Consider the following 25,478-nt stretch of genomic DNA (forward strand, 5'->3'; position numbering starts at 1 on the left):
TAGACAGGTCTGGATCCAGAACATGGCTGCACTGCTTTCTTCTTGCTTTGTGACCTGTAAACTTCTTTAAGCTGCAGTTTCCCCATCTATAAAATAGAGGCAATAGATTCTACCTCACAGGATTGTGGTGAGGATGCCATAAGATATGGATCTGTCACTGGTAACTGTTCAGTATCTTTTCATCATTGTTGACGGCAGTCCTTATAGCATTCTTGTTTTAACATTTAAGTGTGACAGGAACTTACAACACAGATCTTACTCCTTTAGCCCCTCCCACCCAATACCATCACCACACCTTCTAGAACAGATGGAATGGAGAGGGAAGAGAGTGATGATGGAACAAATAGAATTCCGAAACATTTTTCTTTACTTCAGAAAACAAAACTCTCTGAGCTCTATTATTCTGTTATATAGTAGCCATTTATTTAGACTGAGTATAAGCTCTTGTTGGGGGGACTTATTTATAAACTGCTAGATGATAACAGCACTACCATTGATTGGGCCGTGCTCTGTTCTTGGCACCGCTAAACATTTTACATTTATTACATTAATTCCTACAAAACCATGTGATTCTGTCAGTATTATTTTCATTTTACACATGAGGAAATGATTTATAAGACATTGGGCCTTTTATTCTTTTTTTTTACTTGTTTTTGTGAGTTATTTGGGGCAGACATTGGCATCACCATCAGCGATTGTGTTCGTTGGGTGCTTGGTTCTGATTTGGACATTTTAATGTGTGTTTGGGGCAACAGAACCACAAGGCAGAAGTCAGTTCATGTCTGACTCACTTCATTTCTCAGTTGCATAGGTGTTCTTAACTTGGTTTTCATGAAGAAATAGGTTGCTTGCAAGGAGTAGAAATAAAAGATTAGAGAAGATACAACGTAGGGGTTAGGGCCATACCACTGTCTTTCAGAATTAGAGATGTGGGAGAGAACCCAGCGATCATCTAGTCTAGGCTCTTCCCAGATACCTCTAGGGAGGGATACTCCACAGCCAAGAATAATGCAGATTCATGGTAAAAGTTTTTGCTGGCTGCTCTTCCTAGGCTATCACTATCTTCCCAGGTTGCCCATTGCACTCTTAGATACTATGTATTGGTAGCACATTAGAAATCTCTCTGTTACATTTACCTAGTTCTCCTTTCCACAGGACCTGTCCTTCAAGTATGGAGCTACTGGGCTCCATCTTCCCTTCATCAGCTCCGCAGAAACATATTTCATTTCTATTAGAGGTCAGGCTGTAGCTGCAGAGACCTTGTCTCTGCCCTAAGGAAGCTTACAGTAGTTAGTGGAAGAGAGAGACATTAAATAATATCCTTGCAGAATGGCAGGTGTGGATGAGGAGTACTACTGTAAAGGGCAGGTCCATGGAAGCGGGGAAGTGGGCACAGAGCTGGGGATGGGTACTGGTTTCCTATTTCCTCACCATCCTGCCCGGTGTCAGTTTGATGCTAAATGGAATGGGAAGTCAGAAAAGATCTGAGGAGGAAATAATGTGCAGAAACAAGAATACATGAGGATTCAACACCCTTTGATGATAAGAACACTCAACAAACTAGGAATAGAAGGAAACTACCTCAGTGTGGTAAAAGCCATATATGAAAAACCCATGGCAAATATATACTCAATGGTAAAAGACTGAAAGCTTTTCCTCTAAGATTAGGAACAAGACAATGATGCCCACTTTCACTATTTCTATTCAATATAGTACTGGAAGTTTTAGCCAGAGCAATTAGGCAAGAAAAAGAAATAAAAGGCATCCAAATTGGAAAGGAAGAAGTAAGATTATCTCTGTTTATAGGTGATATGATCTTATATGTAGAAAATCCTAGATTCCACCAAAAAAACCATTTTGAGGTTAATACCTGGAATTCAGCAAAGTAGCAAGATATGAAGTCAACATATAAAAATCAGTTTCATCTCTATGTACTAATAGTGAACAATCTGAAAAGGAAATTATGAAAACAGTTCTATTTACAATAGCATCAAAAAGAATAAAATACTTAGGAATTAACCAAGGAAGCAAAAGACTTGTACAATGAAAACTAAAAAACATTACTGAAAGAAATTAAAGAAAACTTTTAAATGAGAACACATCCATGTTCATGGATTGGAAGACTTAATATTGTTAAGGTGTCAATATTACCCAAAACAATTTGTAGATTCAGTGCATTCTCTATCAGAATACCATGACTATTTTTATAGAAATGGAAAAACCTATCCTAAAATTCATATGGAATCTCAAGGAACCCTAAATAGCCAAAACAGTCTCTAAAAAGGAGAACAAAACTGGCCGGGCGGGTGGCTCACGCCTGTAATCCTAGCACTCTGGAAGGCCAAGGCCAGAGGATCGCTTGAGGTCAGGAGTTCAAGACCAGCCTCAGCTAAGAGTGAGACCCTGTCTCTACCAAAAATAGAAAAAATTAGTTGGACGTGGTGGTGGTCACCTGTAGTCCCAGCTATTTGGTAGGCTGAGGCAGGAGGATCACTTGAGCCCCGGAATTTGAGGTTGCAGTGAGCTACGATGATGCCACTGCACTCTACCTGGGGAAATGGAGTGAGACTCTATCTCAAAAAGAAAGAAAGAAAGAAAGAAAGAAAAAAGAACAAAACTGGAGGACTCACACTTCCTGATTAACTCAAAATGGAAGAAGGAGCTAAATGTAAGACCTAAAACCCTTAGAAGAAAACATAGGAGAAAAGCTTCACAACATTGCCAATCATTTGGCAATGATTTCTTGGCTATGACACCAGACAGGCAACAAAAGAAAAAATAGACAAATTAGACTTCATGAAAATTTTAAGCTTTTGTGCATCAAAAACACTATCAACAGTAAAAAAGCAACACACAGAATGGGAGAAAGCATTTGCAGATTATATATCTGATAAGGGATTAATATCCAGAATGTACAGAGAACTCCTAAAACTCAACAAGAAGATGAACATCGCAATTAAAGAATGGGAAAAAAACTTGAATAGACATATTTCTCCAAAGTTGGTATACAAATGGCCAATAGGTATGTGATGAGATTACTGCCTCACACTAGTAGGATGGCTGTTATCAAAAAATAATAAGAAAAAATACTAGAAGAAAATAATAAGTGTTGGCAAGGATGTGGAGAAATTGGAACCCTTGTACAGTGCTGATGGGAATGTAAAATGGTATAGCCAATGTGGAAGTCTATATGGAGGTGTCTCAGAAAATTAAAAATAGAAGTTCCTTATGATCCAGCAATCCTAATTCTAATCCTAATCCCCAAAGGAATTGAAAACAAGGTCTCCAAGAGAGAGGTATGCCCATGTTCATAGCAACATTATTCACAACAGCTAAAACATGGAAGCAACTCAAGTATCCATCACGGGATGAACTAATAAGCCAAATGTGGTCTATACATACTGTCGAACCTTAAAAAGGAAGGAAATTCTGCAATATGCTACGCCATGGAGGAACGTTGAGGACATTATGCTAAGGGAAACAAGCCAGTCACAAAAAGGCAAATACTATAAAGTTTTACTTATACGAAATACTTAGAGTAGTGGAAATCTTAGAATCAGAAAGCAGAATAGTGGTCGTCAGGGGCTGGTGGGAGGGGAGAACAGGGAGTTACTGTTTAATGGGTACAGAGTTTCAGTTTCACCAGATGAAAAGAGTGCTGGAGATGGATGGTGGTGGTGGTTGCACAACAACGCGACGGTATTTAATGCCACTGCGCTGTACGCGTAAAGGTTAAGATGGGAAATTTTATGATATGTGTGTTTTACCATAATTTTAGAAGTTGAAAATAAAGAATGTGTAAGGAAGACAGCTTTCTTTATTGTATTCTGCGCTTGCTTCCTAGGTCCCCAGAACCTTATCTAAGAGCTGTGCAAGATAAGGAGCTGGGATGCAGAGTCAGAGGTTACGGGGAATCTTGTTCAAGACGGTCTCTTCCAAGTTAGCCCGCTGTCCCCAAGGTGCAGGCCCAGGGTCCTCACCCATGGCACAGCAGCCTGTCACCCGTGTTGCAGAAAGACAGGTCAGGGGTGCGAGGCATGTTGGCAATTTTGGTCCTTGTTCCTGAGGCAAAACATGGGGGAATCTCAGTAATCTGAAGTGTGTTTTCACACAGTTTCCTCCTGATGGCGTTCCAAAACAAGCATTCCTAGACACCTACTTCAAGACTATTTGACAAGACATATCTCTCTGACTGAATGGGTTAGGGAAGGGAGCATTTTACAGATTCCTTTTTAAGATTCGGAGATTTGCACACCTGCTGGTATATTAATGATGCAGTGGCTGGGGAGAAAATTTACTAAGCTTCACTCTGGTCCCATAATTGTGGAGTGTAATTCTTATTTCATTTTTTTTTTCTCTTTCCTCTTTCTATTTTTAAAGATAATTCTCTTCCCCAACCCCTCCACAACCAACCACCCACCTATTCTGAGAGCTAGATATGAATTTTCTTATAACCAGCCAGGAGGCATCAGTGACAATCTTTGACTGTTGTAAATAGGAACATAAACCCTGTTCCTGCATGCACTTCGTAGGCTGTCTCTGCGGTGCTGTCCTCCACAGCCAAGGAATGTGCTTCTGAGTCAGCAGTCAGCTGCCGCAGGACAAAACATGCAGGATGTTGTCAGCTGGCAGAGACTACACAGATGCCTGGAAACCCGGCCTCACCTCCTCTTCCTCTTCCCTCCTCAGGCTCCCCACTTCCGTTACCCTTTCCTTCCACACCTTGGCTTTTCAGTCCCCAGGATTTCTGGCACCTTCCTGCCAGATTTCCTGGTCTCTAGGTTCCTGTGATTATAAATGCTGATTGTCCCAGGATTCTGGGATGAACGGTACACAGGAGTGGTCCAGGAGAGGCCAGGAGGAGCATGATCTGGCTTTGACCTTCAGGAATGAGGGAAATGGGGGTGGTAACAGGAATGGCTCTTCTGCCATTCTTCCCAGCTGTTGTCAGAGTGCGTGAGATGTGGTTTGCAGAGTAGGAAAAGTGAGGCAGCCCAAGGGAATTAATCTTGTGTAGTCTTACCTTGGGTGCCTGTCGCATTGTTCCAGGAACCAACCTACCTCTATTTATCTGTTGTCATTAGTGCCCTGCGGGTCGAAATCCCTTAGACAGGGTATTTAATACTTGCCTGACGCTGGGAAACAGGCACTCTGCAGCTCTCTGGGAGGTGTGGCTGAGACCTGGTAATTTGAAAATGTTTTGCAGCAACAGAAGGATTGGGGGCAGCTGTTAATGAAGGTGCTCATCTGGGGTGGGGTTTGATTTGGAAATATCCGGTGGTGGTTGGCAGCTCTTTGGAAGTGAATATTTATTTCAAACAGAGTAGGCTACAACCAGCCAAGGGGATGTTAGGCCACCGGGCAGAACCCTTCTTTGGAAGTAAATGCCTAAGACTCTCTTTTAGGGGAGGTGTGAGCACAAGGCAGGCATTATGACAGGGGAAAGAAAGGCTTTTGGAAGTATGTGCTGTGGGACCTTTAATGTGTTGGTTTCAGCAAGAACGTCGTGGTTCTGAGTGCTCTGAATCCTGGCAAGGAGTGGAAGGTGGCTGCTGTTTAGGAGCAAAGAAAAGTCATTTTCTTCCTTGACGTGAGGTAGAGATAGATCAGACCAGGTGTATTCAAAGCTTGCCAAATACTGTGACTCTGGTTGGAGTTAAAATTGGTTAGTAACACAAGCAGAGTATGCAGGGTCAGGGTTGCACAATGCCATCTACTTGCCAAAGAGCAAATAAAGCTGATGAAATCCCCACAAAGAAGGCAAGAGGCAGAGAAGGCCCCTGGTATAGCAGATGCTCTGGGATCTTTGTTTTTAGTCATTGGTTGTTACCTGTCACTGTTGTTACTTCTTCCTTTGGATAAGCACATCTGGCCTTTCCCACCCGTATAAGCCATCTGCCATTTTGACTATCATTTCTGAGATAAGCGTTGGCTTGTAAGAAAAAGAATGGGCTCTCTTTAGGAACTTTAAAATGTTTCTCTCACTGCTTGCTGCTACCTAGAATAAAACTTTACTTAGGAGAAATTGAATGTTAGTTCCAGTTAATTCCATTTAGTGCTGGACTCTGGCCGCATGGATATTGGGACAAGCTGTGTTTATTAGCAGTGCAGTTTTTAATATTCAGAGCCGGGAGGGGCTGTTGAGTAAGTGATATATTTGAGGTGAGAAGCCAAGTCAGTGTGTTTCAGGTAGAGAATTACCATCTTTGGCTCATCCTCACGGTGCGTGAAGAGTGTTGTATCTGAAATGGCAGTGCCTTGTATTTAGTTATTACTTTCTCTTATGAAACAATAAGATGCATCTCCAGTTGGTTTGGTTGGGTCTTGTAGTATCATGCTGAGGTGTGGAGAGAAGCAGAATATTATTTCTGTGTCCCACAGGGGGATTCTGTTGCTCATTGACTTACCCAGAGTCAGAGCTTCAGGACAGAACCCTGGGGCTCTTTCGTGTCGTTCTGGAATGTGGCTCCTATCCCCCTTGCATTGGTGCACTGGATAGTGGGTCATATCTTGCTTCTACACCCCTTGTGAACACAGTGCATCAACAACTTCCTTCCTCCGTGTGCCGCCACCCCCAACAGTCAGTCCTCTTTAAAGCAATGTCCCAAGCCAGCCATGTTCACGCTAGTGGTAAGCTGGTAGGGCGCCTGTGATGAACTGCCTGGCGCACCAGGTGTGAGTGCTGTGGCCGTGATTTTCTCAGCACTAGACTCGGGACTTCAGGACTGAAGAGAGTTCTAGAGATCATTGGTCTAAACTCTTCATCTTAAAAAAGGGGCAGTCAAGGCCTCATGAGACAAAGGGACTAAGCAGGAACAGGCAGCCAAGGTCTGGCACATGTGGGCTCAGTGCCACAGCTGTGCTCCTCCCACTGCTCCGACCTGCTGTCTCTTCTCCTGTGACTTAGTTTTGCTCTCTAGCCCTTTGCCGCCCACTTCCCAGTAATAGTTCAGTAGTGATGATCGTAGAATGTGGCACAAAAATGGAGGAGGACCAAGGGGGCGAATGGATGAAGGAGCACATAAGGTGCCACCTCCCGTCTTCAAGCCTCTGCCTAGCAGACATACAGGACGGTGGGTGTGTGGATATTTTTGGTAAGTAGAAGGTACAGACATGATTGTTATTGTCAAATATGATTGTGGGCAAAGCGGAATGGCTATAACGTCACACTGTACTGTACACAGGACTTTCTGAGTTCTTTGAATCCCTGCTGACTTTGGCACTTCTGAGCTTTCTGCTTCTTAGACTTCAATGATGCCGCCCTTGGTTCTCTTCAGACCTCTCTCCACTCTTCTTCAAATCTTTTTAGAGGGCTGGTCTTCTCTGCAGCCTCTTCTAGGTTGGTGCTTCCCAGATCTCATCCAGAGTCCGTGGCTCTTTTCTCCCCCTGGACTTTCCTTGTTGATCTTACCTGCTTTTCACAGGTTCAGCCACCACCTGTGACTCCAAATCTGGGTCTGCATCCCCAGCCACTCCCTGAGCTTCATGCGTATGCCCAGCTGCCTAGTGAGCACCTCTACTTGGGGAGCTCAAGCGGAACAGATGGAAAGGGAGCTCCCACCGCACCCTCTTCTTCTACCTTTAATCCACCACCAGCCTGGTGTCACCGTTTACTCAGCAGCCTAAGCTGGAAACCTGGAGATCTGTTAGTGACTCTTTGATCTGCACGAGTCATTCACAGGCCTGCCTGTTTTGCTTTCTTATGTCCTCACTTTTTCTCTGCCTGGCTAAAGTTTATCCTGAAAGACTCAGCTGTAGCCTCTCAGAGGCTCATCTTCAGTGGGGACCCCACCTCCTTGTGATTTAGATACTCTTACTCTGTGTTCCCTGGACCCTTGTGCCTCTCTCTCTAGTGGCACTTAGTATCGGACATTGAAACATTCTGCTTGTGTGTCCGTCTCATCCACTAGACAGTAAGATCCTTGAAAGCAAGAGCTGTGTTATCATCTCTCCACCCCCATTGTCTCGGAGAGGGCCTGGAATACCGCAGCTGTGCAGTGCACACTTGTTGAATGAATGAGTGTTAACATTTGGGAACTCCACTTTGAAAAAGAGTGTGTCTCCTAGAAAATGTCTGTAGAGACAGCAATACGGACCATTTCTTTTTCTTTCTCTCTTTTTGTTAGATTAACGTGACAGTGTCAGGTGGATCTACGGCCATCCCACAGCCCCCTCTGTGGGGTGCTGAGGGCAGGCAGCATGGAGGAGAGAAAGCATGAGACGATGAACCAAGCTCATGTCCTCTTTGACCGATTTGTCCAGGCCACTACCTGCAAGGGAACCCTCAAGGCCTTCCAAGAGCTCTGTGACCACCTGGAACTGAAGCCTAAGGACTACCGCTCCTTCTATCACAAGCTCAAGTCCAAGCTTAACTACTGGAAAGCCAAAGCCCTCTGGGCAAAGTTGGACAAACGGGGCAGTCACAAAGACTACAAAAAGGGAAAAGCATGCACTAACACCAAGGTAAGGGTTTGGCTACTGTCGGGCCCTGGAGTCACTGATGTGAAGATTTAACCAGATGCCAAAGAGAAGGATTGAGTAGGGGTAGACTGGGTGAGAACCAGCAGAGTCTAGCCATGGCCAGCGTAGGAAGTCAGGCTTCTACCTTGTTGAAACTTTGTGGATCTGTTACCTATATTTATTTGACTCCCATGTTCCAGACCCTATTCTAAGCATATTTCATGCATTTACATGTTGAACGTTCAAAGTTTCAACTATTTAAGAACAACCCTGAAGTCAAGAGGCATAGGAACATTTTATTTTGCTGATGCTTTCTTTTGAATGTCACATTGTTAGAAGGATGTAGGTCATGTAGCAAGGACATAGCTAAGCCCTGTTAGCATGCTCTCTGAGCATGTCTTACTGATCCTTGGCATGCTGTCTTTACAGAGTCACCATTCCATACTCAGTAACTGGTAAGGCATAGTATTTGCTAACTTGAGAATTTGCCACAAGCTTCAGACTTCTTCCCATCCATGTTCCAAAGTCTGTTCGGGTTCATAAGCAAGGTCTTTGTGAGCTGAAGTATTTCTGTTGCTTTCTTCACAGTGTAGAGAAATAGGATTTCCGTGAAATAGGTAGGCCTGGATAAAGACCCAGGATGTGCAATCACCTGTTCAGGGGGAGATGTGAGGAAGTGGAGAAGGAAAAATACATTTCTTACTTTCCTCCTTGGAAGAAGCTAGCAGGGACACAAATTTACAAATGACTTCATGGCTATTTTATTATGTCCTTTTATTAGCTTTAATTTGCCCTTTGTGGATACCTAGAGACCACTGCCAGTGGATTTGCATTTTCTTAAACAAAATCCAAGAAAATTTGAAGGCATGACTTTTATGAGTGAGTGCTCAACTTTTATTAAGAACAAAAGGCATGCAAAGCCAAAAATTGCATGTATGCCTTCTACACATACAGTGCAATCTAGTTAAGATAAGTGTCCAGTCTCACCCTAAGTACTTCTCTAGAGTGTGGATTTTCACAGTCATTTCCCTGGACTTTCAGTCTAGAAATTGGGATTTTGGAACTCTTTTCAGCACATAAAACTTTGGCTCTTGAGAGTTCCCTTGAGTGGTAGAACCATTCCAGGACTCTAAGATTGCCTGGAGTACGTATTAATAATTTTCGTCCCCTTAGATAGAAATCTGCATGACTTAGAAATCTTCTAAAAGGTCCTCTCCTGTTGATAGAAGATTAGATGCGATTTTCACATTGTTTGTTGAAATGATGACCCATTTAAATACGTTGCAGATCTACGGGGCTTACAGGCTGTCCAAGGTGAACATGTGCTGAGTTTGTGTCTAGCACTGACAATTCAGAGTCTTCTCTATCCACAGCAATCCTTAGCTTGTTTCTCAAGTCCTTGCAGGTGCTCTGCTATGACCCAGATGGGTGGTTCCTTGGAAGTGGGTAGAATAGCCCTGTTTGGGAGCTTTAAGGAATGATAGTTATAAGATAATGAAACTTCTCTAGAAATGTTTCTCAAGAGGTGCTGCCTTTGCCCTGAAAACAGCTGTTTTTTTCAGTGTCTCATCATTGGAGCTGGCCCCTGTGGTCTCCGCACAGCCATTGACTTATCCTTACTGGGAGCCAAGGTGGTCGTTATTGAGAAACGAGATGCCTTCTCCCGCAACAATGTCTTGCATCTCTGGCCATTCACCATACATGATCTGCGAGGTCTGGGTGCCAAGAAGTTCTATGGAAAGTTTTGTGCTGGAGCCATTGACCATATTAGTAAGTAAAACCAGTTCTCCTGCAGAATTCCACTCCTAGCCCTGCCCACTTGTTCAGTAGAAAGAGACAGGTAGATTATCTAAGGAATTCATACTCAGCCCAATTTGTTCTAATCTCATTAGTATTTGTCTGGTAGCAAGCACACTCTGCTTGGAGTAAAAATACCTGCCATGCAGTGGTTCTGTAATCTAGGACTCTTAACCACAAGTGTATCTCCTATGAAATGTAGAATTTGGCTCAAAGATTTCTAAGTTAGGTCTTGGACTCTTGCTGAGCACTTACAGTGCTTAGGATGCACACTGGGGCCAGGTGTTGGGAAACAGATGACCAACTTGGGCCCTCTGTAGTTCTTAGTCCGATGGAAGAAGTATGCAGGTGTGCAGCTCTCTGTAATGTGATCTGATATACACTCTGCTACTATAAGGACAGAGTGCTGTGGGACCCAGTCCTGGGGAAGCCACACTTAGAGAAGAAGCAGAGTCCTAGCTTGGTCATGAATGGCAAGTCAATAATGGGATTCCTTTGGTTGGGTGGTTCTCGTGAGGTCTACACCCAGAATAGCTCTTGCTATACTCTTGTCATCCATCACCAAGCTCAGGTTAGGCCTATGCTCTTCCGAGATCCCATAGGGTATAAATACAAGTTAATGCAGTCAGTGCTGTTTGTTTGACTGTAAGTGGCCTATCTGAAAAGCAATTCAAAAAAGACAGTGCCTGTGTTAGGAAGTTGAAGTCTTTTTTAATTGATTATCATTAATGATTCCAAGAAAGCCTTATCAAGGAAACTTTGTTATGAGCTCCTCCAGATGTGTCCGATAAATATATTCAACCACTGAGCCTTGTGCTGTTTGAAGCAGTGGTGCCAGTTTATCAAACACTGGCCAACAGCCGCCACATTCCTCTGGCAGAGAGAGCATTGCCCATCTGTCAGCCTGTAATTTGTAAAGCATCTTGGAACCCACAGTTGTCTGCAAAAATAAAATGTGTGCTAGCACAGGATTTGATGAGTCTTTGGTAGTGTGACTCAGAAGGGTGGTGGTTGTAGTGAGCTGGGGAAAATGACCAAATGACCAAGAGGAGGATTTGCATGTGCTCCTAGCAGATTAGTCATGGGCCACAGGTAAGTTTGGTCTTAAGACCGAGCCTCATTATTTCAGTGGATTTTTCTGCCTTCTGTGTGACAGGATTTATCTGGGAGCTGAGAGGGTCTTAGTTCAGGGACTAAATTCTTATCTCTGTGTACCTGAAGTTGCTTTCATGTCTGGCACCTGGCAGGTACTCATTGGACATCAAATAAATAAATAAATCTTACTGTAATAATGAGCAAGATTTGCTATCATTCTGGGCCTCAGTTTCCACAGCTGTAGACCAGTGGTGGGAAGGGGATGGTAAGCAGATACAGCTGGGTTGTGATCTCCCTTACCTACTAAGAATGTAAAGGTCTGTGAGGGCACGGGATGGGAGAGAGACTGTGGGTGTCTTAGGAAGTAGTGCAGCAGCTTTGCGTCGGACTGTGAAAGCACACCCCTGGTGCACATCTTCTGTCTCCTATGGTAAGTGCCATGTCCTGTCAGGATTGTAGATGCTGCTAGTTTGATGGCTCTGGATAAGGGGAACATGGAACAGAGTGTCTCCTGTTGGCCACAACCCCATGTTGTTTCAGGACTGTTGATTGTCAAAACACCTCACCCAAGAGGTGGGAGTGGCCTGCGTGTCTCTCTAGAACATCTCTTCCACCAGATTATATCTGCCCTTAAAAAAAAAAAAAAGAAGAGGCCAGGCGCGGTGGCTCACGCCTGTAATCCTAGCACTCTGGGAAGCCGAGGTGGGTGGATCGCTCAAGGTCAGGAGTTCGAGACCAGCCTGAGCAAGAGTGAGACCCCGTCTCTACTAAAAAAAAGTACAAAAAAATTATCTGGACAACTAAAAATATATATAGAAAAAATTAGCCGGGCATGGTGGCGCATGCCTGTAGTCCCAGCTACTCGGGAGGCTGAACAAGAAGAAACCCTTGAGCCCAGGAATTTGAGGTTGCTGTGAGCTAGGCTGACGCCACGGCACTCTAGCCAGGGCAACAGAGCCAGACTCTGTCTCAAAAAAAAAAAAAAAAAAAAATGAAGAAAGAAGTTACAGAGCAGCAGTCCCCAACCTCTTTGGCACCAGGGACCAGTTTCGTGGAGGACAGTTTTTCCATGGACCACAGGGTGCGGAGGGGATGGTTTTGCGATGGTTCCAGCACGTTATATTTATCGTGCAATCAAACCTCTCTGCTAATGATAATCTGTATTTGCAGCTGCTCTCCAGCGCTCGCATCACCGCCTCAGCTCCACCTCAGATCATCGGGCATCAGATTCTCATAAGAAGCACGCAAGTTAGGTCCCTGGCGTGTGCAGTTTACAGTAGGGTTCACACTCCTATGAGACTCTAATGCTGCCACTGATCTGACAGGAGATGGAGCTCAGGCAGTGATGCAAGTGATGGGGAGCATACAGATGAAGCTTCACTTGCTCACCTGCTGCTCACCTCCTGCTGTGTGGCCTGGTTCCTAACAGGCCACGGACTGGTACTGGTCCATGACCTGGATGTTGGGACTGCTGTTATAGAGCATGGCTTGGAAAGTGTCTCCTGCCACAAAAGGCTTTGAGAATCTGAGTGAAGGATGCATAGGTGGAGGGCTGGAAGCCTGAGCAGTGGCTAATGGCAGGCACCCCCTTCTCTGTGCACCCCACCAACGTAATCTTTGTGTTTGCCCAGGTATCCGTCAGCTCCAGCTAATACTGTTGAAAGTAGCCTTGATCCTAGGCATTGAAATCCATGTCAATGTGGAGTTCCAAGGACTTGTACAGCCTCCTGAGGACCAAGAGAATGAACGTAAGTTGGATTGAACAAGTGAAGAAGGCATAAAAGGGCGTTGAAGGGTGAAGAAAGGAAGAAAACTAGAGGCACCTGCGGACTGTTTTTAGAACTAGCTAAGAGGGGCGTCTGCCTTTGTACAGCCTGCACCCTTGAGGACTTGGCTTACTGGGGAGGCCTTCCACATGGTATTGGACGTCGCAGGCACTAGCATGGTGGGGAAGGTCCCTAGTGAGCCCCCTTTAAGCTTCTTTCTTTCTGTGGTTTGTCCTCAGTGCTCTTACACATAGTGTTTTTGTCTCAGGGTTTTGTGCAGTCTCTATGCCTGGCTATCTAGAGGTGTTCTTGGATGTGTGAATGTAATCTGGGTGATGACTTTGGTCTGGGTGATGACTTCCCTTTTGGCTTTGGTCCACAGGGATAGGTTGGCGGGCACTGGTGCATCCCAAAACTCATCCTGTGTCAGAGTATGAATTTGAAGTGATCATCGGTGGGGATGGCCGTAGGAACACCTTGGAAGGTACTGACTTATGCTCCTTTGCTGGTTTGTAGCAGAGTGAAGGCTGGCCCTGTCCCACCCCGGGTGAGAGTTTGTGTCACCATCGTCCGTGCTCCTGAGAATCTGTGTGTGTGCTGCCCACTCTAACTGAATGGCAGGCCTGCCTTCTTCTAGCCAGCCCATCCTTGGGCTGCTTCTCACAGGGTGCTTGTGTTAGGGCACTAGGAGACGAGCCGTACTCGGAGTGCTTGACTGACACTGCAGGATTTGATCTATGTATTAGTAAGTGGGTGCCCTCCCCCCTTTTAAATGGGATCCCTAATACTGAGTAATATTCTGGTCAGTTATGTTTCAAATTGTTTGCAAATGGTGTGGGAGACTTTGACTTCTTTCCAGAATTGTCGTGTTCTTTGGTAGGCAGATACCTTATTTTCAGATAGAGGAGAGCTGCCCTAAAATGTTCCCATTGATTCTTACTCCCTATTTTCCCTAACATCTTCCTCAACCCCCCCTTTCATTTGAAGTGATCTTCCTTCCTCTCTAGGTAACTGTTGCCACCTCTGAGAGTTTCTTTCCCTCCAGGATTTCGTCGGAAAGAATTCCGTGGCAAACTGGCCATCGCCATCACAGCAAATTTTATTAACCGAAATACAACAGCGGAAGCCAAAGTGGAAGAGATCAGTGGTGTGGCTTTTATATTCAACCAAAAATTTTTCCAGGAACTGAGGGAAGCGACAGGTTGGTGTAGATGCTTCCAGAGCAATAAGGATAAAAATTTCAATAACCACTCATCACTTTCCTCTTGGGATTTGGTGGGTGGGTGGCCCTTGGTGTCATTACTGTGTTGTTAAACCCCTCCCGCCACTCTCTCTTCACTCCCTATACCCTGTTCTTAGCATGAGGCTTCCCACAGAACTTGTTTCCTCCTCCAGTATTCTTAACCCACATTACAGTGACTGGGCTGCTCTGGGTTTTATCTTTACTTATTTATTTGTTTTATTATAAAATGTTCAATTCTGCCTTTACCAATCTTCCCCGACGCCTTACCCTGTACTGCAGTTCTCAGTGTAGCATGCCGATGCCTGGTAGTTCCCTGGTTTGACTGAGAACCTGACTTTAGGTATTAAGTGTGTAGTCTTCTTTCTGGGTTCCAGTTTGAACTTGAAAGCAAAGCATGTGCCAGACAGGAATGAGATTGTTGTATGATAGCTTTTGAATAGATTAACTTAGATATTTTGCTAAATGTGCCTTCATTCTGTTTTCTAGAACTTGATTTCTTTCCATCACATCTAATTTTTAGATTAATTGAATTAAAAAGTCAGTAGTTTACTCTCTGCTTGTAGGCATTGAGTTGTCTATCCTGTTCTTAAGAATCTAAGAGATTCCTCCAGTTTCCTTGATGACTATTAAAGAGGTTTGACCTGATAACTAACCCAAACCGTCCTGTAGAGGTTAGCCCCTTTTTGATTTGTTTTGGGTTTTTTCCCCCATTTTTATAGTTCTGTTTACTCATTGTTTTGGGGATAATTTGGGGTGTCAAGTGAATTATAGAGCAGTACAAAGAGAAGAAACAAAGCTCCCTGTATTTTCATGAACTGATTATGCAGGAAGTGAGAATCTGGGCATAAACATCTTTCCCTGCCTGGGGTTTTACAATCCCTGTCTCATGCACAATCTTTCTGGCCACCTTATGCACCTTTTTCTCAGCAAACTCTTACATGCACACGTTTGTTTTCTGGTCCCAGGTATTGACTTGGAGAACATCGTCTACTACAAAGATGACACGCACTATTTCGTTATGACAGCCAAAAAGCAGAGTTTACTGGACAAAGGGGTGATACTGCATGTGAGCAATGGATTTCCTTCAAATCTCTCTTTTGTTGAACTAGTTAATAAGAGAAAGAATTTTATTGTCTGATGGGTTTTGCTTGCAAGGGAATGAAAGTGAGCCCTGAACACATCTCCTGGTAACTCCTGATGTTTTCAGTTTAACAACTTTTGTTATGGATAAATTCAAATGTAAATAAGAGTGGGGAAGACAGTGTAACGAACCCTCATGTGCCCATCATCCAGCTTTAACAGTTAGCAACACGCGACCAGTGTTGTGTCAGTAGTGCCCCAGCCCACTGCTCCTCCTGCCATCAAACTGTTTCGAAGCGAGTCTTAGGTAGCATTTTATGCATAAACATTCAATCTAGTTTTAGGTGATTTGTTTGCGGTTCTAGTGAATTCCATACATGACCAGTTATTGGCTGGTTAATAGGTTACCTTTTAGTGGGGGTGATAGAGGGGAGGGGGGTTTGATCCAGAAGCAATAATTGGTGTTTGTGGAAGCCTGCCAGTGGTTCTGGTATTACCATAGTCATGGTATCAGAGTTCCAGGCAACACTGGATCAGGGTGTATTTAGGTCTCTGTGATCAAACACCAAGGACTTAATGTCCATCCTTAGCCATGCCCAGCTGAGCCATTGTTCTAGGTGACAGTTGCATGGAGAATCCTGAGATGATGATCCTGAAATATGAAATCAGAAAATCATAGGATGGATGATTCCTTAAAGAGTTTGTTAATGTCTTATTTGGTCTCATTGGTCTAAATATGAGAATTACTATCCCCATGTGGCAAGAAGGGTAGAAGTAAAGTGTCACCGGACGTGCTGATTCAGGCCTGTGGAGTTCCCAACAGAGACTCATAGCTGAGCTTCAGGGAGTCCTTTGTCTTTGCAGGATGATGATGAATCAAGTCACTTTAGTCTGAGTGACACTACTACCTTATCAAGGGCAGGATGGGAGAGCAAGTGACAAGCACGTGCCTACCACACTAAGCCCCTTTCCACCCGGAGCCCTGTGACCGCTTCTCAGCACAGCGGTCCTGTGTGTGCGGGGAGAACCAGGACAAAGCAGTTTGTATAGCCCATGCTGCCAAGAGCATAAGCAAGATGTGTTTGGTTGGATGCCCCATAGAATTGGTCTGTTAATTATCTGGGGCTCTGTTGGGGTTACATTGCTGTCTATAAGAAACAGCCAGTGGAGTGGTTTGTATGCCTTGGGACTAAGTTAAGATCTAAATCTACCATCAAAACAGAACTGTGGTTATCAGTAGAAATTAGATAGGGACAATCAAGAATGCCAAGACCTGATTTACTTTTCCTTTTTATTTATTTTTTTTTAGAGGGCAGGGGCTGTGTCTTCTGTGCGTACTGCTAAACACTAAACGCATTGTGGCCGCTTGTTCAGTGTTGAACAAACAGTATTTCCAGGACCAACTTAAGTGTTTGTATTTTGACTTTTAACATCTTGTAGTGGTGGTTGAAGGTACATGAGGGGCACTTAAAAACCATAGGCCCCACTTTAAAAGAATAAAGAGTTGGCTCAGTGTGCCAGGAACCTCCAAAACAGCAAAGGAGTTTTTCAGTCCTTTATGTGGAAAGCCCCTTTTTCTCTCACCATTGTTCTTCTTTGTTGGTGGATTTCTATAGAGCCTTTCAGAATCTTATGTATTTTGAAAACCTCTGTTCCACATTCAGTATGTTTTTCCCAGCCTCCTGGACTACTGTTGCTTCCACCTCTGTGTCCTTGGGCATTAAGGCTTCCGGGTTCTTCCTCCAGGTCTGATGTACTATGCAAGGCTGAGCGTGTCACATGGTCCTGTTTGCCAAAAGCCATTTACCACTCAAAAGATAATGATTGCCGACAATACCAAATGATAAAATGCTCTTTCAGTTCACAGAGTACCATCCCATAAATTCTTTTATTTGATATTCAGAGCAATTCTATGAGATCAATTGGACAGGATCAAAGGAGAAGCAGTTTGCTCTAAGGAAATGGAAGAACTAGGAATGTGTTTTTAGATGGCAAAAGCTGTGCTCTCTTAGAAAGAGTCCCCTCTCCCCCTTTTCTTTTTAAATTGTGTAAAGGATTTGGTTTGCGAATGTGAAATCACTTTAGGGGAACGAAAAGCTGCGACACCGGGTTCTGTCTGCCATGGGTAGCACGGTTTTGGCTGGCTGAGCTCGTGGTCCCTGCCGGGGCTTTTCCATCGCAAGCCTCTTCTCTCTCTGGAGACAGGACTATGCCGACACAGAGCTCTTGCTTTCCCGAGAGAATGTGGACCAAGAGGCTCTACTCAACTACGCCAGGGAGGCGGCGGACTTCTCCACCCAGCAGCAGCTGCCATCTCTGGATTTTGCCATCAATCACTATGGGCAGCCCGATGTGGCCATGTTTGACTTCACTTGTATGTATGCCTCCGAGAACGCCGCCCTGGTGCGGGAGCAGAATGGACACCAGTTGTTAGTAGCTCTGGTTGGGGACAGCCTCCTAGAGGTGAGTGCTAAGGATGGCAGCACTTTATGGTGGAGGCAGTAATAAGTAGGAATGCATCTGGGCATCCTGGGTTGTGCAGCACAGGCCAGTTCCCCATAGGAGTTACACCGGGAAATAGGGAAGGGTCATAGGCTGCTGGGAGCCTTGACTTAGTAAGTATGGATGGAAATTCTGCAGCTTTTGTGCCTTGCCCCACTACCAATTTGGGAAGTAGAGAAGTTCATTATCTGAACAGTTGTCAAACACTACTGTCTACAGCATACTCTCTTTGTTCTTTAGTTTTCTTGTTTTAAAAGGTAATTTATTTTAATTCTTTGTTTATATCTCCTTCATAGCCTTTCTGGCCAATGGGAACAGGAATAGCTCGGGGCTTTCTAGCTGCTATGGACTCTGCCTGGATGGTACGAAGTTGGTCACTAGGAACAAATCCCTTGGAAGTCCTGGCAGAGAGGTAATGGGAAGTAACCCTGAGTCCTTTCCATGAGAAAACTGGTAGGAAGGAGTGGTTCAAGCTCTTCCTTCTCTCCCTCCTTTCTTTCTTTCTTTTTTTTTTTTTTTTTTTTTTTTTTTTTTTTTTTAGTTTTTAAATTTTAAGTTTTTAAGAGCTCGGGGGGCTATGATGAAGGGTGTTCAGTTGCCTTGTTTGTTTTTGTTGGGACAGAGTCTCCTTTTGTCGCCCTAGGTAGAGTGCAGTGACATCATTGTAGCTCACTGCAACCTTCAACTCCTGGGCTCAAAGTGATCCTTCTGCCTCAATCTCTCCGGTAGCTGGGACTACAGGCGCACAATACCCAGCTGGGTTTTTTTTTCCTTTCTTTTTGGTAGAGCAGGGTCTCACTCTTGCTTATGCTAGTCTTGAATATCTCCCACTTTGGCCTCCCAGAGTGCTAGGATTATAGGCGTGAGCCACCGTGCCCTGCCCTCTCTCCTTTCTTAATTAAAGATGTTTTCATGTTTAAGAGAGGAAAGGCAAGATACTATTTCATAAAATCATAGAAACCTAAAGATTAATCTATTGCTCTTTTCTTATCCCTTCCCAAATTAAATTTATTACTGATGGAGAAGAAATTAAAAGTGGTTTTGAAATCAAAGGAAACACCAAACTGCTTATAAATCTTTCTCAAACCCTTAAATGTCAGATGTTTTGAAGCAGATTTTTGCAAATGAGATAAAAATCCTAGGATGTGCTGGATGATAAAGAACTAATGCCTTGACCAGAAGAACTAGAGAGATAAGATTTCCCAGACGAAATTGGTAGTTGATATCATTTTATCATTCTAAGTCTGTTATTTAAGGCATTCTAGCTAAACATGGTGGCAAGTTCTTTTTTTATCTGTGATTTTCTTAAAACTTAAATATTGGCTTACTTGAAAAAAACAAAGCAGTAAGCTAGTTGCCTTTTAGATAAGAGTCAGGCATTCATTACTGCTCATAGCATTGTACCTGTTCTTCTCCTTGACTCTTACCAGTCAGTGCCCTTGGGATGAACGAGGTGGTGGGTATGGGAAACAAGGCCTGGTTGAGGAAAGTGGTCAAGGATGAGGATTCGTTGTATACTTTAGACAATTTGGTAGACTGTCAAAAAATAGAAATACTACAAAAGGGGAGGGAGATGTTTATGGTGCTTGTCACTCCTGTGAGCATATTGTTGTATATTATTGCAGGGAAAGTATTTATAGGTTGCTGCCCCAGACCACCCCTGAGAATGTGAGTAAAAACTTCAGCCAATACAGCATCGACCCTGTCACTAGGTATCCCAATATTAACGTCAACTTCCTTCGGCCAAGCCAGGTAAGAGCCTTCTAGTCAGTTTATCTGCATCTGGGCCCATTCTCAGGACTGATCAGAACTCTGATATATTGAAATGTATAAAGCTATTAATACCGAACATATACAGAACACTTTTTTAGTAATCCAAGTAGATCTCTTTTTGAATTGGTGGAAGTATTATTTTCAGGTTATTTTCCATCAACAGATTGGGCAGCTAAGGCGTAGAGTTGTTGATTGACTTGCAGAAGATCAAACATGACCAAAAATGGTGGATCCAGGACTTTATCCCACACCTCCTGATTCAAATTGCATATTGTAGGGGAAAGAGCACTTGTCCAGTAGTCAGGAGATGTGACTTCCGCTTTCATTATAGGCTAATCACCTGTGTCTTGGACAGGTCATTTCACGGTCTCTGAACCTCAGTTTCTTTACCTGAAAAATGGGGATAATAATCCCTACCTACTCACAGGACCATTGTGAGGGCAAGTGGGATTGCTCACTTGAAAGAACTTGGAAAGATAAAACACTTTTGAAAGTAAAAGATACTATTAGTATTATCAGTTGGTTTTTTTGTACTACTGAGTTGCTTCTCAGGATCTCTAAATCTCAGTACTGCAATGAGGATGACATCTTACAAAGCACAATAATCCCAAAAAGTAGAGCAACTGTAAGAAAGCAGCCCATTGATATATTGGCCTGTGTTCTAGTGTAATTTTTAATTCTCTTTCTACTTGAAGTTTACACCTTTAGGCCTTCTGTACCTATATGTAGTAAGTTCTTAAGTTGTCCATAAAACCTGCTGTTTACGGGCAGCTTAATGATCCAATAGAGACTCTCAGAGGGACGTCTGTGGCCAAGTAGCTAAGTTTTAGCACAACTTCTTACAGTTAATATGCATTTGTTTCTCTATAACCCCACCTCATTCCATGAAGGATTCAAAGCCATCACGGTAACTTCTCTCTGAACTTTGCCCAACTTGCTTCCCAATCTTTCATCTTAGCCATTTTGCTTTTAGGTGGGAATTTATTACTTGATGTTTGATTTTCATTGTGTTTGACTTTGTAACTTTCTGCCAGGTGCGCCATTTATATGATACTGGAGAAACAAAAGATATTCATCTGGAAATGGAGAACTTGGTGAATTCCCGAACTACCCCAAAGCTGACTCGCAATGGTGAGTGCTGGCAGTGGCCTTTTGAAATACAGGTAACCTATTCAGAGAAGTCTGTACTCATTTATTGAGCCGTTATGTGTCCACAGTACCGTCTAAGACAGTGGCTGTCAACCAGGGGTGATTTTGCCTTCCAGAGGACATTTGGCAGTGTCTGGGGACATTTTTGATTGTCACAATTGGGGGCAGGTGCTGCTGGCATCTAGTGGGTAGAAGCCAGGGATGCTGCTAAACCTCCTACAGTGCACAAGGCAGGTCCCCACAACAAAGAATTACCTTGGTCCTAAGATGTTACGACAACATAGAGATAAACCAGATACACATGCTGGAAGGGGTGTGGGGAGAGTAGGGGGGAGAGAGCATGAGAGCTAAGGTTTTGGGGGAAGACTTTACAGAAGAATTGGTGGCATTTTAGCTGGGTCCTGTGGCTGCCAGGATTCAATGACAAAGATGCAGCCCACTCCATACGTTGTGTGTACTGAAGCTGTTGTGAAAGCAGCGTGAAGTGAGTACACCTGATCAGTTGCATGTAAGAAGACTGGAGAAGGGAAGTGCCAGAGGTGGGGAGACGAGTAAGAAATGCATCACGGTGGTCAAGCTAAAGGTGGGAAAGGCCCAAATCTGATCCTAAAGCTGCGGATGGAGAAGAAAGAAGTGGGTGGAGAAGAACTCTGACTTTGGGGCCAGATGCAAGTGGGTCCCAGTCCAAGCTTTGCCATTTGTGAAGTGTGTGGCCTTGAAGAGATGATTTAACATCTCTGAACTTGGGTTTCCTTGTCTGAAATGGAGGGGCGATCATGAGGGTTCTTTGACTGTGGAGAGTGCTTATTACAGTGCTTGGCACATTGGGGTGGTCACTGGCGTTGATAATTATGTGAGAGAATATTAAGGAGCCACAGGCACGGGCAGCTGTGGGGCAAGAGGCAGGTGTTTGTGGACGGTGCGGCGTCGGTGCAGACAAGGCAGGGCAGAGCTGAGAAGATGTGAGAGAAGGTTTGAGTTCTGTTCTGGACATTTTGAATCTGACATGTTTTTGGTGTATCAGGGTGGATATGAGGACCAACAGGCAGTTGGAAACATTTTCATATTTTTCCACTGGGACGTCATTTCCTTGAAAGCAGAGAGTATCTTTATTCACTGTTATTATTTTAGAACCTGGAATACTGAAGTTGTCCAATACATATTGGATGGTTGGACAGACAGATTTGGGAGGCATCTGAATAAAGTTAATTTCTGAGCCAAGAGATGGCACTAGAAGTGGTTCTATCTGTAGTTTCAGGATACGTTTTCACTGTGAAAGACTTAAACAGGATTTTTGTGATATACATTTTTTATCTTATGTTCACAGATCACTAAATGACTTAGTACAAGGCTAAATATTTTCAGCTGCTTTAGGTAAGGGAACAGACTTCCTTGGACACAAATAGGAGTTCACAGATTCTCTTAAATGCTCCATATCAGAGCTATTCTGATGTAATTTAAAAAAAAGATTGTTATAAAGGCTGTTAGGGTTTTAGAAGAAATATCAAGGAACTGTAAAATATGTGTTTGCCTATTCAGTTTTTTAAGATGTGATAATTTATAATACAAGGTACCAAACTTGGGCTGAGGGATTGTCTGGGGTTCCTGGCTTTGTCAGTGTAACTCTACAGAATTTCTTCACTTGGCAAATTGCTTGCTACCTTGGAAAGTGTAAGAGCAAGACTCTGTTTATTTTTGGTTGAATGTGCTGCTAGATAGAATGGAACCTTTTCTTATCTGTTACTTTGGAGGGAAAAGCCTTCCTGGGCCGCTTGCCAAGCAACTCTCCAGGGAAATGCTAGAACTGTTGCAAATGAGGGTGATCGCTCAGTAGGTGGCACTCTTCCATCTGAGTCAGCGTCCATGAGTGCCATGGGGACACTGGGCTTCGGCATGGTCAGGTCCAGACCACGCCGGGTGTGATTTATCAGTCTGTTAGCGGGGTGGACATTGACCTTAGAGTCTGGATAAATTGGTAGTTTCCTGTCTTTCTATAATAGCACTATCATGATACCAGCTACATAACCTTATTCCTCACTGATCTCAAAAGATTTGAGATCTAGTGGTAACTATTTTGTCCCTATCCTCAGTAATTTTTCACACTGGATATATGTACTGAAGAGAGGATCCTATATCCTGTGGTTACCACACTTCAGATGATGATTGTTGTTGTTTCAGAGTCTGTAGCTCGTTCAAGCAAACTGCTGGGTTGGTGCCAGAGGCAGACGGATGGCTATGCAGGGGTAAATGTGACAGATCTCACCATGTCCTGGAAAAGTGGGTTGGCCCTTTGTGCAATTATCCACAGATACCGTCCTGATCTGATGTAAGTCCTGACCAAACTTTGTGTTTTATTTTATGTTCCCTAAAGATCTCAGAGTACCTTGCTATCAAGTAGCCAAATTGTGTCCTTTCTCCTAGAATAAGGTACATAGTAAGATACTTCGGAAGGCAATGATTTTGATTTAGTTATATTTATAAACACTATATGTCATGCATTATATAGCTCAACCCAGGACCAACCTGGGCCTATTAGCTTCACACAAAGGAAAACTGTTTATTGGCCCTGAGTTGAACTCTTCATTTCAGCCAACTGTCTCTCAGACTCTCTCGATCACAAGGGAAACCTGGCTAGAACATTTGGCCAGCTCAAGGCAAATATGTCACAACCAACAAAACAAAAAACAATGAATACTTCCCCTGTTTTTGATGGTTCATTGGCATTTTCTCTTTGTTAAAGACTATACTTTTTGCAAACACGCACTGTCAGGTCCATGAAACTTTCCTCATGTTACCCACCTATAACAGTAACATCTCTTTGGCCATTCCCTACTCACCTGTCTACAGAATCAGTACACTAGGAGGACCCCAGGCCAGCTGCAGAGACCAGTGCCCTCAGATTTCCCCCATCAGCGTTTGTTACCATGGAAGCCAAACAAAAAGATTCAGAAACAGAAGCAGAGCATGTTGAGTTTGGCTGCTTATCGTTTTTATCATTAGGTCCACTTAAGGGCCTAGTGTCTGTTTGTTTTTTTTTAAATGATTGCTTAAGGAATCCTAAAAGACATAGTCCCTGTTTTTATGATGGTCATAAGCTAATGAGACAAGAGCTAATAAAAACAGTCTTGCACAGTGTGGATGAAAAATGGGGATTTCTGATGTGCTTGGGTGACAGTAAATGACCTCCTGTGCTCATGTCCCTTAGCTCATCCAGAGTTAGTAAAAGATAAATGAAAGCAGGGGGTTGGGGAGGTAGAGCAGCTTGAGAAAGATTGTGCTCAGTGACACTAAAGTGCTTCAGAGGATGGGGCCAGGTGAATCAGCATATTCCAAAGGCAAGGCAAGAAAAAAGGATGCAGGCAGAGGTAGTTGAGGGTACAGATTGGATGAAGGGCAAGTGTGGAGGCAAAGGAGATGTGTCCTGTCAGACCAGGCTGCCTAGAGAAGGTCTTAGGGGAATTAACTCATAGCAGAACACAAAGCAGTGGGGAGGTAATTGGCACTGTTTAGACTACAATGACTTCTTTCAGGATGAGTCTCCATAGTTTAACACACTTAACCTACAGAGAAAAGGAATTTGAAAAAATGGTATGGGGTCAGTAGGTTAACACAAAATAAGGACTGCCAGGTTACCCCGAAATCACCTAAAGAACAATGCTATCAGTTCTTACTGTGAGTAGCAAGAAGTAACCCAGTAGGACATGTTTATTAATCCAAATACTTGGGAAAACTCAGAAATTTAGCAATGGTAAAATCTTTTGAGGAAGGTTTTGAGATTTTCCCTCAAGGAGAAAGCCAAATAAGATTTACAAGAGCTGATTAAGTACATTAACAGCTTGTCAGGTCCAACAGCCGTGGTGGGTGATAATCCTAGGTCTTCAGGAGCAGTCTGATCCAAATAGGATATTTGTCATTATTTGACATAAGTTTAATACGTACCACACACAAGGCACAAGAGAATATATATTAAAGATACTTCCTATTCCTGAGCTTATATTTTAGTAAGAAATTTGTGTTCCTGGAAAAATGAAAGTAGTTTTTCAACTTTTCCCCTCTTTTTTCTTTTATTGGATAGACGTTTAATCATTTTGTCTTGAGGATGCTGTGCATTTCCTTAGTAAAAGGAACGAGAAGAGGTGAGATAAACAGGTTTGCGGTGAGATTTCAGTAATGCGCTGCCCCTCGGATTTTAGCCAGAGACTGAGAAGTGCTGATGGCTCCACAATACTGTGTTCTCCGCTTTGGGGATGGTCTACCCGTCTTGATATGTTTTTCTCGTCCTGTTCTCAGAGATTTTGATTCTTTGGATGAGCAAAATGTGGAAAAGAATAACCAACTGGCCTTTGATATTGCTGAGAAGGAACTGGGCATTTCTCCCATCATGACAGGCAAAGAAATGGCCTCCGTGGGGGAGCCCGACAAGCTATCCATGGTGATGTACCTGACCCAGTTCTACGAGATGTTCAAGGACTCGCTCCCCTCCAGCGGTAAGGCCTGGGCAGCGCTGGTGCAGAAGCCCCCATGGCCTGCTGTGTTGTGACCTGGCCTTCCTTTCCTTCTGACTGTGTCCTTCATCACTACCACCAAACACACACAAGCCGACTGTTTTTACC

The 25,478-nt window shown here is 43.7% G+C and overlaps 1 protein-coding gene across 1 annotated transcript in view; it reads left to right on the top strand.

The window, feature by feature from the left end:
* Positions 1–25,478, top strand: part of MICAL3 (microtubule associated monooxygenase, calponin and LIM domain containing 3) — a 211,428-nt gene that overhangs the window by 89,121 nt on the left and 96,829 nt on the right. The window contains exons 2-13 of the mRNA XM_012651059.1: positions 8,127–8,463; positions 10,023–10,230; positions 12,984–13,100; positions 13,501–13,602; positions 14,164–14,319; positions 15,327–15,427; positions 17,647–17,904; positions 18,240–18,355; positions 19,569–19,695; positions 20,751–20,847; positions 23,044–23,191; positions 25,156–25,352. Of these exons, the coding sequence (XP_012506513.1) occupies positions 8,200–8,463; positions 10,023–10,230; positions 12,984–13,100; positions 13,501–13,602; positions 14,164–14,319; positions 15,327–15,427; positions 17,647–17,904; positions 18,240–18,355; positions 19,569–19,695; positions 20,751–20,847; positions 23,044–23,191; positions 25,156–25,352 (1,891 nt within the window). The 5' untranslated portion in view covers positions 8,127–8,199. The remainder of the gene's footprint in view (positions 1–8,126; positions 8,464–10,022; positions 10,231–12,983; positions 13,101–13,500; positions 13,603–14,163; positions 14,320–15,326; positions 15,428–17,646; positions 17,905–18,239; positions 18,356–19,568; positions 19,696–20,750; positions 20,848–23,043; positions 23,192–25,155; positions 25,353–25,478) is intronic.

This window comes from Propithecus coquereli, unplaced genomic scaffold (genome assembly GCF_000956105.1).
Source record: "Propithecus coquereli isolate 6110/MARCELLA unplaced genomic scaffold, Pcoq_1.0 Scaffold346, whole genome shotgun sequence".
Classification (NCBI taxonomy): domain Eukaryota; kingdom Metazoa; phylum Chordata; class Mammalia; order Primates; family Indriidae; genus Propithecus; species Propithecus coquereli.